Raw genomic sequence first — 13,973 nt, forward strand, 5'->3', positions numbered from 1 at the left:
CCCCCTGCACTGTTCCCCTCCCCCCAGCACGGCTCCCGTGTCCATCCCTGTCCCCTGGCGCCGGACTGAGCTTGGTAACTCATTTCACATGCTGCCAGCCCTTGGTTCCCTCTGCCCTGCGCTGGCCTGCAGGGCTTGCCCAGGCAGGAACAGCTCCTTGCCCCGTCCCTGAGCCAGCCAGCCCCCACGCTGGTGGGGCCAGTGAGCCTGCCAGTGCCAGGGACCTCCCACCTCTATTCAGCCAGCCAGCTTGGTCCCTGCCGGAGGGGAGGGGATGTGGGCTGGGATCATCCCCTGCCGTGCCAGGCTGGGGAGGAGGGAGCTGGGCTCCAGATCTCTCCTGACCAGGTGGCACCTGCGGCAGCAGGGCCCTGGGACATGGCCGACCCATAGCCGTTGGGCCGGGAGGTGGCAGGGCTGCCCGCTCGGCCAAGCTCCTGCCCCAGGGCAGCGCCCACAGCAGGGTCGCTCACGGGGCACAGCTCTGGCCTGGCTGCGTGCCCATCGGTGAGTCACTCTCTCTGCCTGGGCTGCCCGGTCTGTGGTGGAATCTGGGGGTCGCTGGTGCTGCGAGAGCTCAGCGAACCGGGCAGAGCCCACGGGGACGGGCGCTGGAGAGACCGGCCCAGACGGAGCAATGCCCCTGGCAGGGGCAAGCCCCCCGTTCGCAGGCCCTCCATGCACTTGGCCAGAGCCTGGCTGGGCTGTAAGGAAGGGGGGCGCCACCCAGCGGAGAAAGGGGGGCATGACAGCTGGGAGGAGGGTGCCTGGGGGCAGGGCAGGTCAGCACGTCCCATCCTGGTGCCAGGAGCTTTGTGCCGCTCCTGTCGCCTGGGCACAGTGGGGGAGACGTGGCCCCCTTGGGAGTGCTGTTGCTGGGGGGTCAGGTCGGGGGGAAGGGGCCTATCTGAGAAGCACCCTTCTGGTCTGGGGGAGGGGGGAGCTCCTACACAGCAGGGGTTCAACCAGCACCCAGGTGGACTCAGTGCTCACCGGAGTGTGCGGCCACATGGCCCATGCAATCCCGCCAGGACCCCCTCCAACCTGTGCCATGGCTCCAGCACCCCCTTTGGCCTGCAGTGCGTGGCTGCAGGCGGGGAACAGCGCTGCCAGGCCCCGGCAGGGGCTGGCAGAGAAAGATGGGGGAGCCCAGTTCCTCAGCACCCCCATTTCCAGCTGCAGCTTCCATAGGGGTCAACGCTGGGCAAAGTTTATTGTGCATCGAGTGAATGAGCTCCCATTGTCCCCAGTAGAGCCAGCCAAGTGCCAGCCGGGCCCCCGAATACAGCCAGCCAGGTGCCGGGCCGGCCCTCCTAACCCTGATAGAGCCAGCCATGTGCCCCCGCTTCCTGCTACAGCCAGCTGGGTGCTGGGCCAGATCCCAGCCCCACCGCACATGGCCACATCCTAGCCCCCTGCAATTCCCATTCCAGTGCCCCAGAAACCGTCCCTGTCCTTAGCAGCGGCTCAGGGGTCGGGTGCTGCCGGTCACAGTGAACTCCGCCCGCAGGACCTCGGAGCTGGCACGTGTCTCCTGGCCCGGCTGCTGCCCGCCCACAAAGAGCGTGAAGGCGCCCGGCTCCAGCTGCCACTGCTCGGCCCAGACGGCGCGCTGCACGTAGGTCACCAGGAACAGCAGCTTCGCCGCCCGGCCTGCGGCAACAGGCACCCGGCGGAATCCAACCAGCTGCCAGCGGGGCACTGGCACGGAGGGCTGCGCCCAACGCAGGTACAGCTGCACCACCTGCAGGGAGGGGAGAGGTGGGCTGGGAACAGCAACGGGGAGCCAAACGCCCAGGGCAAGGCCAGCAGGGACCAAGGGGTCCTGCCAGGTGCTGCTTCTCCATGGGCAGCGTCACCCCTCAGAGATAACCTGAGAGACTGGCTGGAGCAGAACCATGGCACTGCCTCACCCCAATGCCACAGGAGTCAGTAGGGTGCCACCTCTCCTGACCGCCCCGGCCCCACAGGGGAGGAGCCATCAGGGCTAAGTGCTGGCCTGGCACAGGGCCCACATGACAATCCCATTCCCCCCAAGCCAGGCCCTGCCTCACAGCCCCCCGATCCGGGGCAGGGAGAGCTCTCACCTCTTCACCATCCCTCTGCCCAGTGTTCTCCACCACCACGGAGACGCTGAGGTTGGCGCAGAGGGGCAGCACTGTGGGGCTCAAGGCCAGGTCCCGGTAGAGGAAGGTGGTGTAGGACAGTCCGTAGCCGAAGGGGTAGAGCGGGGCCACTGGCCCATAGTACCGGTACGTGCGCCCCTCCATGGTGTAATTCTCCATGGCTGGCACCTGCAGCCACAAGGGATGGAAGATGTCAGCCACAGGCCATGGTGCCATGTGGGCATGGGGGGGCATGGTGCCAAGCTGGCCTCAGGAATAGGTGGGGGAGCTGGGGGTTTTCCGATTTCTGAGCCCCCAGCACCGGTGCCCCTGGGCCTTACCTGGTCCATGCCAGCTGGCCAGGTGGCCGGGAGCCTGCCCGCCGGGCTGGACCCCTCCTCCCCCAGCAGCACCTTGATGATGGCGATGCCCGTGGCCTGCGCTGGGAAGAAGCACGCCAGGATGGCGCCTACTCCGTGGTGGGCCTGGGCCCAGCCCACGTCCAGTGGCCCCGCGTTGAACAGCAGCAGGATGACGGGGCGCCCCACGGCTGGAAGGGACAGTCCAGGTCAGTCCAGAGCCGTCCCCTTGGCATGGCAGCTTGGGGGACGACAGCAAACTGGGGCCCCACACTAGCTCAGGGAAGCCCATGGGGCAGCGCATGTTGGGGTCTCATCCCTAGACCAGGCAGACTGAGGTCTGCGATGCTCCGAATACCCCAACTCTATGTCCCACTGGGCTCTTCCATGGAAGCCCATCACTGTGGTCTCTGGGCTGGGCACGCAGGGCACTGAGCTCAGTCCCTCCAGGGCCACCCACGCGCAGGGGCAATGGGTCCCCCGAGGGTGGGCTGGGCTGAGCCTCAGGGGGTGCTGTGCCCACACATCCGGCCCCCTGGCAGCTCCTCACGGGTGCCCAGATTCCCATCCCTTGCAGCCCCAGGTTGCCCCAAACCACCTCACCCCAGGCCACAGCGTCCTGCAGCAGCTTCTGCTGGTGCCCGGGCAGGGACAGGTCCCGTCGGTCCTTCGCCTCTGTCTCCAGGTCAGTCCCTGAGCAGGAAGGGCCAGCGCCAGTCAGTTCTGATGCCCCCGCCCTGGGCTGCCAGGGGCTGGGTCGCACCCCCCGTGCAGAGCATGTGCCTCATCTCCACCCCCCGACCCGGCGGGGACATGATGTGGGGGGAACATCCTGGTCCCCTTGGCCGAGGGCTCCCGGCAGATCGAGGAATTGTGGGAGTTGCCATGCTGAGGAGAAGCTCACGCCGCACCCTTTGGGGAGCAGGCAGCCCGGCAGGGGGCCCCGGGCCTTACCCGCCCTGGGCACTCGCGGGCTGTCTTGGTGGGAGGCCCCTCACACAACGGGCAGCCTGGGCCCGCAGGCCCAGCCCTGCCCCCGCGCCAGGCTCTGCCACAGCCTCTTGCGGATCTGGGGGGGGAAGAAGGGGGGGGCAGGAAGGCAAATGCCAGAGCGGCTGAGCCCATCCCCTCAGATCCAGACCAGGCCCCCCATCACTGCCCGGGGACCCTGCTGCCCCCCCCCCCTGCCCCCGCCCCCCATACCTGTGCCCAGGCACACCACGACGACGTCGGCTCCCCAGACCGCCCTCTCCACCTCGCCCGGTGAGTAGTACTGGCACCTGGGCTCACTGCAGCCTGCGGCGAAGCTGACATTGGCTGGCAGGGTCTCCAGGCCCCTCCTGCACCGGAACGGGACCAGCCTGCCATCAGCGACGTCACTGATACAGGGGCCGGGCACCCCCCTCCAGACGGAGAATCCGCCTCCCCGGCAGGGCCGAGTGGGACCAATGGGCAATTCTGCACCAGGTGTCAGGCGGGGATGGGGGAGTCCCACCGATGCCCCTTTGCCCTGGGAGCTGCCCGGCTCGGACCAGGAACCAAGCAGTGCCATGTACCCAGCCCGCAGAGCAGAGAAATGCCACAGCACCCTCCCCACCCAGCTGACGGATGGATCAGGGCAGCAGCCTGAACTCCGGGGTTGGGGGATCCCAGGAACCGATGGGGGGTGGGTTTTGCTCTTGCTCTACCTGGGGGTGTAGATGTACTGGGGGTCCGGGATGGGTGCGTAGTCCCCAAACAGCACCCTGGGGTTGTCGGCAAAGGGACCAACGACCTGCAGAGGAGGGGAAACAGCCGAGGGTGGGACAGGAGCCGCCCGCTCCACCCTGGCAGCCCCAGGGCCCAGGCGGCGCACAGAAGCCGGGGGGAGGAGGGCCAGGGGGGCCATGGAATGAGCTGGGTGGGTCAAGGGCTGGCCTAATGCAGCCCCTGGCAGCTTTGAGCCTCACTCTGGGGGAGGGCCGGCCGTGCTGCCCCCCACCCCCACACTCCCCCCTGCCCCACGCAGCGCCTGCTGTCCCTGGGACCCATCGAGCAGCGCCCACCCCAAGCTCACCTGTGCAGTGCCCCCCCTCACTGTGCAGCCTCTGTCCAGGCCCCCAGGTCCCACTGAGCAGTGCCCGCCCCCCCATGATGCGCCCACTGCCCGCATAGAGCAGCGCCCGCCCCCCCATGCAGTGCCCACCACCCCCATCGAGCAGCACCCGCCCCCACATGCAGCGCCCACTGCCTCCCATCGAGCAGCACCCACTGCTCCCCATCGAGCAGCGCCTGCCCCAAACTCCCTGTGCAGTGCCCCCCCACTGTGCAGTGTCCCCCCCGGGTTCCCAGGCCCCACCACGCCTTGCTCCCTCTTGCTCTCATCAGCCAGGCTCCAGTGCCCGCCAGGACCCGCAGTCTGCACAGGGCACCCTTTGGTACTGAAGGGTGGGGGGCTGCAGCTTGCTCCAGGGGGGTGTGGCTGTGGGGCCCCTGGCAGGCTGTCAACGTGGCAGGGTGCCCCTGGTGTCACGCAGTCCCCAGCTGAGGTGTCCGGTGTGGGGCAGGGAGCCCCAGTGCGGCCGCGGTTCTCTGGGGCAGGGCACGCAGTGACTGAGGATGCCAGGGGCTGTGTGCTCTGCTGGGTGGTCAGCCTGGGCTCCCCCGCGGCATCCCAGTCACCACAGCCCCAGTGGGTCCCCCCATCCCCGCCCCGAGCAGGACACTTACCGCGATCCGCTTGCCGGCCAGGGCCTGGGCGCTGAGGGGCAGCGTCCCCCCCTTGTTCTTCAGCAGCACAAAGCTCTTGACGGCGGCCTCCACGGCGAGGCTCCTGTGGGCGGGGCTCTGCACGGCGCTCAGGTCGAGGGCGCTGTAGGGGTTCATGGCAGGGGGGTCGAACTCCCCCAGCCGCAGACGTGTGTAGAAGAGTGGCCGGACCCGGGCCCTCACCGTCTGCAAAGGGCAGTGAGATCCCGTTACACCGGCTAGGGGGCAGCCAGAGCTCAGATCTGGGGGGGCCGCTGCAGCCCCACATCCCAGTCATGCCGGCGCAGGGGGTGGCTCAAGCTCATACTTGGGGGAGACGGGCTCCCACCCCACATCCACTCTCCCGCCAGTCCCAGGTACCCGGCACTCTCCCAGCCCAAGCAGGGTGACCCAGCCCAAGTAAGTCCATGCCCTGGGGCCCGGGGCCCCTGGTGCTGAGCTTGCCGGCCCCAGGCCCTGCTCCGGTGGGGGGTGTCCCATCCACGCTGCCCCCAGAGCTTCTCACCTCCAGCGTGATGTTACCCTTGGCCACAGCCTCGCTGATGCTCATGAAGACGTTCTCCGTCAGGCTGAAGGACAGCTCTAGGTTGCAGCCAGCGTTCACCGAGGCTGCAGCGTGGCAGAGAGACAGGAAACAGCGCATTACCGCCGGGCTCAGCCTCTGCCCCCATTGCCCTCCCCCCTGAGGGCCCCCAGCCCTCTGCGCCTGCCAGGCTGGGGGCAATGAGCTCAGCTCTTGAACGGAGGCTCCAGCACCCTTGTTAACTAGGCCTCGCGGGCCCTTGGGAAGGGGAGCAGCAGGGTTTGTACAGAGGGAAAACTGAGGCACATGCGTGTGTGTGACTTGCCCAAGGTCACAGAGCAGGTCAGTGGCGGAGCTGGGAATAGAACCCAGGAGTCCTGACCATCAAACCAGTGCCCAACCTTATCCCGCCCCACCACCGACTGTGCCCCTGCCCTCAGATGCCAGTTCTGCTCTAGTGGCACCAGCAGCAGCTGGGCCCTGCCTCGCTCCCAGCCCAGGCAGCTCTCGGCCAAGCGGGGCCAGGCTCCTGGGCCGTGGGCTGTGTGCGTCCAGGCTCACCGATGGCCGTCTCCAGGAAGCTGTGTGTGTAGCGGTGGGCCAACATGATCAACTCCACGGCCCCCTCGTCGCTCACCACGTAGCCCTGGAAGCCCCACTCTGCCCGCAGGATGTCTGTCAGCAGCTTCTTGTTGGCGCAGGCGGGCACGCCGTTGATCCTGCCGGGTTGGGTCTGGCAGTTATTGCAATACCGAATGCAGCCACCTCTGGGGCGGGGCACGGCAGCTGTTTTAACAGTGCCTGGCAGTTTGGGACAGGAAGTGAAGGAGAACGCTGCACTCAGTTGGAATTGCAGGGGGATTTACTTCAGCAGAATGTAACTGCCCACCTGGGAACCCCAGGCCACGGGGCTCCCGCCCTGACTCGCCCCGGAACTGCCACGAGGTCACTAGCAATGACGGACGGAGAGGACCGAGGTTTGACTTCTCCTCTAGAGGACAGCGCCCCCGAGCAGCATGCAGGGGCATTGGCTCAACCGAGACGTGGGTGGAATAGCGCCCCCTCCTGAGCCACTTGGGGACTCCATCCAAATCCCAAACAGCCAACCCTGCTCAGCTCGAAAGCTGTACAGCTGCGGTGGGGTTCAGGCTGCTGACCTGCCCCCTTCCAGGGCAGAGGGGTGCGTGTCTGAGAAGAGCCCTCGTCTCCCCCAGGAGAAGCTAATGCTGAGAACGGGCCAGGAGCGGCCTGCAGAGACCCCTGCCCCGGGCACTGCCCCCCAGCCACGTGCCCCGTCTCGGGGCCTGTCCGGCCGCGGGCCTGCCTCGCCTGGTACCTGTTGTAGCTGCACATGACGCTGTAGGAGCCAGCGCGCACACAGGCCTGGAACTGGGGCAGGAAGGTCATTCTCCAGTCCCGCTCTTGCACCTGCAGGACGCAGAGCACTCGGTCAGGGTCGCGAGCCTGGCGCAGTCCCCACCCCCGCCCCATGGCCCCCAACATCAGCCCTGGCGGAGCTCACCGGGACCCAGAGACCACAGAATCGTACAGGGATGCCCTAGGCCAGATATATGCACCCAAGGGTGGCATGTGAAGTCTCTCCCACTGGTCGTAAATGTGTGTACGGGTCATATTTCAGGCGTCCTGTATCTACACTGAAAAGTACGTTCTGAAGATAAGGCAGATCACCGGGAGGTGACACACCTCAGCCAGGTTCCTTGCAGGCAAGGGGTGACAGACGCTCATCTATCTGTCTGGTCACATGTGTTTATGCATCGTAGGTCTTACAATGGATGCCTATGTGCACACCAAGCCAGGCACCAGGGGTAGGATTATGAAATCTCCAGGAGAAAAAACCTACAGGAAAAACAATCAGGCAGGCATGGCGGGGGCGCTGCTTCAGACTAAGATCAAAGGATTCATCTGGTATATCAGGTACCGCAAGGAAACACACAGTAACTTTCACCTAGCAGGCAAGCTGACAGCGTGACTTGTCTCCTGAACGAAGATCACAGCCAAGCCTGGAAGGATGGTGGGTGAGCATTGCTCGATCAGGCAGAAAAGTAGCTGGTTCAACAAGCCTGGGTTCTTCACACCTCCAGAGATTCCAGGGCCAGAAGGGAGCGCTGGGATCCAGACAGACCCCTGTACTGCGCTGGCCAGAGACCTGCCCTACAATCGTTCCTGGAGCAGATCTTCAGACAAACTTCCCACGTGGATGTGAAGCTGACCTGGGATGGAGACTGCCCCCCACCCCAGGCCTGCTCTATTTCCATCACTCAACTTGCTCACTCCAATCTCTGGGCTGTGTTAAATAACCGTTCCCTTGTTCTCACTGCCCAGGGCTCTCAGCGCTGGGTGCTGAGCGGAGATGGAACTGGCCTGCTCCTTTGGGAGCTGCAAACCTGTGAATATCGCACGCGTCCAGTGGCTGGAGTGGGCCTATCTCTAGCCTGTAATCAGCCAGCGGGGCCTGTGGGGCAGCGCTTGTGGCCGGTGGAGTGGGGGAGCTGACCCCCAGCAGACACAGACCAGACTCTCGCGCTAAGGGTCCCTCACGGCCCTGCGTATCGCCAAGGAGCGTCGCACTCACCTTGGCATCAAAGCTGAGCCTGGAGACGGGCACGTTCTCGGGCCCCCCGTGCACGCTGAAGTGTTTGCAGCCGGCACTGGCCTTGACGTAACGGGGGTGGTCGCCCTGCAGCCCCTGCACGAACGCCACGGCCAGCTCTGCGCTCAGGAACGGGTCTTCGCCGTACGTCTCCTGAGGAGAGACAGACACATGCATTGCTGCTGCCGCCCCCTCCCCCAGTTCTGCCGGTGCCCCTCAGTCCCACCCGCAGCCCCTGGGCTCCCCCTCCCCCAGCTCTGCCGGTGCCCCCCAGTCCCACCCGCAGCTCCCCCTCCCCCAGCTCTGCCGGTGTCCCTCAGTCCCACCTACAGCCCCCTGCTATCCCAGTCCTCCCATCCCAGCTCTGCTGATGCCCTCAGTCCCACCAGCAGCCCCCTGCGCTCCCAGTCCTGGGCTCCCCCTCCCCCACCCCACTCCCGGTCCGGCTGTTACCTGGTTCCTGCCCCACAACGGGTGTCTCATGATGTTCAGCACCGGGCTGAAGCAGCTGAGGCCTGTGTGGTCGCCGTAGATGCCCGTGGACATGAAGTAGTTGTGCTTGGCTCTCACTTCCGTGGCAGTGGCATTGGCCACACGGTGGATGAGCTCGGGGCTGTGGGAGAGGGGAGAGCAGCTGAAGCATCGGGGGATGAGCCAGGGCTGTGCCCAGAGATGGCACAGGTCCCCTCAGTGCCACAGCAGCTGCCCCTGCCCTGGGCAGAGCTGGGGCAGACACACGCCCAGGCACAGAGCCTGCGCTGGGCTAGGCCCCAGCACGGCCTGGGGGGATGCCCAGACATGGCAGCACGGGGGCCCCTCTGTTCAGACAGTACCTGAAGGAGGCCGCCAAGCCCAGCGCTTGGGGGAAGGCCGTGGCCCAGCCGGGGGCTTCCCCATCCCCACTCAGGCACTCAGTGTTCCAGTTGTAGGGCTTGATCCCCAGCCGCTCAATGGGGGGCGCTGGCCCGTTGTACTTAGCGCCACCTCTCGCCATCTGTGGGGCAGACACCAGAGGTGAAGGGGGGCACTGAGGGACATATGAGGTTGGGCACTCTGCCAAGGGGCTGCCCTTGTTCGCCCGGCCTGGCCCTGCAGAGAGGTGGGGCAGCCGGCACGCTCGGCTCTTCCATGCCAGATCTCATTCTCCGTCCCAGCAGGAGACATGGACAGGGCTGGGGAGGCACCATCTGGGGGCGGGATCTGTGGGATGGGAGATTCCAGGGGCACACAGCTTGACCCACCCCCTCCAATTCAGAAACCCTACCCCACTGATTCCCCTCCCAGCTCCCTCCCCTTGGACCGAGGGTCTTTATAGGGTGCCCTGCCAGGCCCAGACTCCCACAATGGGACGCCGAGGCCCCAAGGATGCTGCCCTCGCCTCACTGCCCCCCGCCCCCCGGGAGGGCAGAGGCTGTCGCCCCCCCAGGAATGCAGCTGTCAGTGGGGTTGCTGTTCTGGCTACAGAGACCCGCTCCATACCTGCAGCACCAGCTCCCCCAGGGTGAGCCGCCCGATGAGGTCGTCCAGCCGCTGCTCCCAGGGCAGGGTGGGGTCCCGGAATGGGTAATCCTGGGCCAGGCCCAGCCCTGCCCAGAGCAGCAGGGCCGCAGCACGAAGCCAGCACATGGCGCGCAGGATCTAGCACAGACCACGGGCTGAGGAGAGAACACATCCATCGATAGCACCCGACAGCCCCAGCCCAGGGCCCCTGGCACAGCTGGGGCAGGGGCTGGACTCGCAGCTGGTTCCAGCGAGGCTGAGCGCCCCCAGACCAAGCTCCCCACTCGGAGGGATCCCCATAAATCCTGCAGCCACCGGCCACCGTCTGGGGCTTCCCACAGGCCGCGCCCGGAGCTCTCCAGCCTCAAACATGTCGTTTACCCCGTGGGGCCGGCCCCCAGCCCCGCACACAGCAACAGAGTGAATTCCTGGCCACGATCCGTGTGGCATGTGCCAGGCTGGGGCGCGTCCCAGGTCAGGGCTGCGATAACAACCCCAGAGCCATGGCACCAGAGGTGGCACAGCGCCACGCCCGAACCGGAGCCCCCAGGCTCCATCAATTAACCAGGCTTGGCAGGACCGGGGAACCCCCCAGCCAGGGACCGGGGAACCCTGCTAGAAGCAGCCCCCGAGACCTGGAACGGGGGTGACTGGGAAAGGCCAGGCAGCCCCGATCCTGCCCCCGCAGTGCAGCGGGGCGGGCGAACCGGCGCTCGCCCAGGGCGCACGGGGCGCTCCCAGCTCCGGGCCCCGCCAGCGACCCCCCGCCCGTGCCCAGCTCCCCGCCCCGCGGGTCAGTCACCGGCCGAGCGGGGCTCGCTGCGGGCTGCGCTGCGCTGGTGGCGGCGGAGCGGATCACGAGGGCTCCCGGAAGCCCGGCGGAGGGAGGCGGCGCTGGGGAGGAGCGTTACGCGGAGGGGAGCCGGGACACCCCCGCACCTGGGGGCCGAGCCTGGCGGGCGGAGACAGGGGCCGAGCCTGGCGGTGCTCTCGCAATGCTGGTGCCAGCCTGTGCCCCCAGCCCCATCCAGGCCAGGGCTCGGGCGAGCTTCTGTGACCCAGCAGAGCCCACCGCTGCCCGCAGCTCTTTGGAGCCTGCCCCAGGACTGTGCATTGGGTGAGCAGCGCTGGCTGCAGGCAGGTCTGAGAGGAGGCCCCCGGGGGGGGGGGCTGGCCCCCTGCATTGGATTCTGGGCTGGGTCCAGCTGCTGCCACATGCGCCCCGTGGCACAGACCTTGCTGAGCGGTGTCAGCTCTTACTGGGGCCTGGCGCCCTTCCCAAGCAGGCTGGGCTGTGGGTGCTGTGCCCACAATCCGCGCTGCCGAGCGCCAGGACAGCTGTTCCCGCTGGATCCGGCTCTCAGGGCACAGGCAGACAAGGGCAGGGCCATGCACCAACAGCTGGGGGTTGGGGGAAGAGTCGTAAGGAATCCTGGCAGCACTTGGATTGGAAACCCCAGCTGGACGGGGGAGCCCCGGCCTGGTTCTGGTGGGAGCGCACTGAGCCCCGCGGGGTCACCCTACCTGCGCCCGGGGAGATGAGAACCAGGCATCGGGCCTTGGGCATCTCGATACCTGTATCCAGCCGGACTGGCATGGCCAGCAGAGGGCAGGGCTCACTTACATATGGGCTCCAGCAGCCCCTGGCAGCAGCTGGGTCGGGCACAGCTGGTTTGATGTGGGGCGGGGGGAGCATGCCTGGGTCCTCAGCCTCCAGGTGGCACCATGGGGAGCGGGGTTCCCTTGCTCACTTGCCCCCTTGGCCTATCATGTCCCCCTGTGCTGGGCTCGGGGGCTGTTTGTATCAGAGCCCATTGAAGCTGGGGGGCATCCAGTGAACTCCCCAGCACCCTATAGCCCGTATCCTACAATTTGCCCTCTTCCCTTTTCCAACATCAGCTGGTTGCGGGGCGCTGACTGGTGGCCAGATGTTACTACGGCAGTGCTCACAGCTGCAGGGGAGGGGGGTGAACTGTCTGACGTGTAGACGGGAGGGTAACAGCAGACGCTGCCTCTGGAGCAGCATCCTCTCCAGCTCAGGCTGTGCCCTGTGAATCCCCTGGCACCACCAGCCATAAGAACAGTGTGTGTCAGTTTCCCATTTGCTCAGCCTCTCTCTCGCCACAGCCCCCTGCCGCCCAGCCCCTGGGGGGGAAGAGATGAAATTGCTGCCCATGGTGGGATTCTAGGCCAAGGCCACTGTCCTGATACAGCACGCTAGGAGGTCACGAATGCCAAGCATAACCCACAGCTCTAAGTGCTGATGTGGGGCTAGTTGATGAATTTGCCAGGGGGCCAATTAGATTTTAAAGCTGAAATCTAACACTAGATGGGCTACAACATTTTTCAAACTGGCTAATATTGCAATGGAATTGAAATAGGAGAACCTCTTTTGTTGAGTCCTGGGAGCGTTAGCAGGCTAATTTTAATGCTAGGTTCTTTTCAGGTCAGCTTTAATCTGGGATAGTAAAGGGGCTGTTTTTCCCACATGCCAGCTACTGCCCTGTGTGCACGGCCTAGCTCCTTCCCCAGGCACTGAGCTGAGAGGCCTTCTATAGTCTGGATTGGCCAGCAGTGCCTGCCCTCGCCCAGCTCTCACCTCTCCCTGCTGAGTATGACCAAGGGCCCTGGAGGTTCAGAGGTGCCCTCGAAGAAGCCAGCCCCATCCACATGGATAATTAAAAAGCTGCCCTGAGAGCAGCTGCCAAGGCAGGGAAACGAACCCCCTGGAGTCGATAAGAGGCCTTTGAAAGGGACCCACAAAATCTTCCCGCACAACTTTTGCATGCATGGAAATTCATATTTGCATCTGCACTCAGATTCTCATATGCAACCCTACAATAACAAACCCACGTGTGCAGCCCAGCGCTCGTGAGCAACCCTACAGTAACAAACCCACGTGTGCAGCCCAGCGCTCACGATCACAGAGCTCATTGGGATGGGGAGCGAGAGACACGAGGCATGGGCATTTTGGCTGCTGGCACATGGCAATTTTGGGGTTAGCATTTCAGTGCCAGCCAGAGTGGTGCCCCAAGCCAACTCCTGAGCCTGCCCCTCCTCCTTGGGAAGGCGGGGTCATTGCTGCGCTGGCCGTTTGGGGGGGGGTTAGACCCAGGGAGAGGGTAGCAGCACCATAACTTTGCTTTTCCAAAGCACACCCAGGCCCCAGCGCAGCTCTGACTCCTGCATGGTCTGGGGTTCCCTCTTTGTGTGCGTGGGGGGGAAGTGGTCGCCTGGCATCACCTCTGTAGAGCTGCTTTGGAGAGGGTGGATGGCGGCTGGGGGTTATGAACAAGCCACAGTGCCAGGATCCAAACCACCTGCCCTCCAGGGGCACCTGGCTCAGCCCCCTGCTCACTGGGCCCCAGACCCCTGTGTGCGGCGCGTGGCGTACCTGCCCTCCCAGCCATGCACACATTCTGTTACAACCCCAGACGGTGCCAACCCTGAGCCCGGGGCCTCGTTCATTGAGGTGCAGGGGCCTCGGCCCGACCCAGCCCTGGGCTTTGCCTGAGCCTGGCCCAGTTTCTGGTGCCTGCCTTCGGGGTGAGCAGCAGCCGAGCGAGGGAACCTGCCAGCTTTGCCCTCTTCACGCTGCAGCGCCTCGTGGCTTTGTGACGTCTCCGCGGGGCTGTAACCGCCCCAGACGCTGGGCCCTGCTGGCAAAGACTCGTCACCTGCTCAGCAGAGACTCTGTGTTACAGTGACAGAGGGGCAGAAAGAGCTTAGAACACGCCACTGGGGGGTCAGGACCCCTGGGTTCTCTTCCCAGCTCCCTGTGTGACCTCGGCACATCCCTTGCCCGCTGGGTGCCCGCCTTTCCCTGGCTGTGAGGTGGGGATACCTGTTCGTACAGGCCGGTTGCGAGGCGCTGCAGCCTCACCAGGCAAGGGCACAGAGCCCCTCGGCCAACCCCCGCCAGTCTGCTTCTCCTCTCCCAGCCCCAGAGTGCTCAGCAGGCCCCCCTCGGGGGTTTCTGTCCCCGGGGGCCATGGGGATCCAGGGGCTGCATGTTCTCAGCAAACCCTCACCCTGGGCTGAGACCCTGCCCCTCCCTGCAACACAGGGGGAGGGGGCTGGGCATTCCCCTCCCTCGCTGCCCATTTGGTTTGCACGCCAAGCAGCCC

The 13,973-nt window shown here is 65.5% G+C and overlaps 1 protein-coding gene across 2 annotated transcripts; it reads right to left on the reverse strand.

Moving 5' to 3' along the window:
* Nucleotides 1-1,194: 1,194 nt before the first annotated feature.
* On the reverse strand, nt 1,195-10,751 carry LOC117868218 (probable beta-D-xylosidase 2). 2 transcript variants are annotated; one of them, XM_034754006.1, is made up of 15 exons: nt 10,649-10,751; nt 9,826-10,001; nt 9,180-9,340; nt 8,800-8,959; nt 8,329-8,499; nt 7,072-7,163; nt 6,297-6,454; nt 5,718-5,821; nt 5,174-5,398; nt 4,153-4,238; nt 3,668-3,804; nt 3,068-3,157; nt 2,447-2,655; nt 2,088-2,294; nt 1,195-1,744 (listed from the first exon to the last, which is right to left on the reverse strand). In XM_034754006.1, exons 2-15 carry the CDS (start codon nt 9,970-9,972, stop codon nt 1,457-1,459), a joined length of 2,235 nt encoding a protein of 744 aa, XP_034609897.1. In that variant the 5' UTR covers nt 9,973-10,001; nt 10,649-10,751; the 3' UTR covers nt 1,195-1,456. The 2 variants fall into 2 exon arrangements, with proteins under 2 accessions (XP_034609897.1, XP_034609898.1); XM_034754007.1 differs by lacking the exon at nt 10,649-10,751 and adding an exon at nt 10,482-10,502.
* Between the last annotated feature and the right edge of the window lie 3,222 nt (nt 10,752-13,973).

Source organism: Trachemys scripta, chromosome 20 (assembly GCF_013100865.1).
Source record: "Trachemys scripta elegans isolate TJP31775 chromosome 20, CAS_Tse_1.0, whole genome shotgun sequence".
In the NCBI taxonomy this organism is placed as follows: domain Eukaryota; kingdom Metazoa; phylum Chordata; order Testudines; family Emydidae; genus Trachemys; species Trachemys scripta.

Coding starts and splice junctions, on each gene's coding strand:
- LOC117868218 (XM_034754006.1), bottom strand. CDS start 9,972: ATGTGCTGGCTTCGTGCTGCGGCCCTGCTGCTCTGGGCAGGGCTGGGC. Junction 5,822..6,296: donor CTTCCTGGAGACGGCCATCG/GTGAGCCTGGAC, acceptor GCCACGCTGCAG/CCTCGGTGAACGCTGGCTGC. Junction 5,399..5,717: donor AGGGTAACATCACGCTGGAG/GTGAGAAGCTCT, acceptor TGCCCTTTGCAG/ACGGTGAGGGCCCGGGTCCG.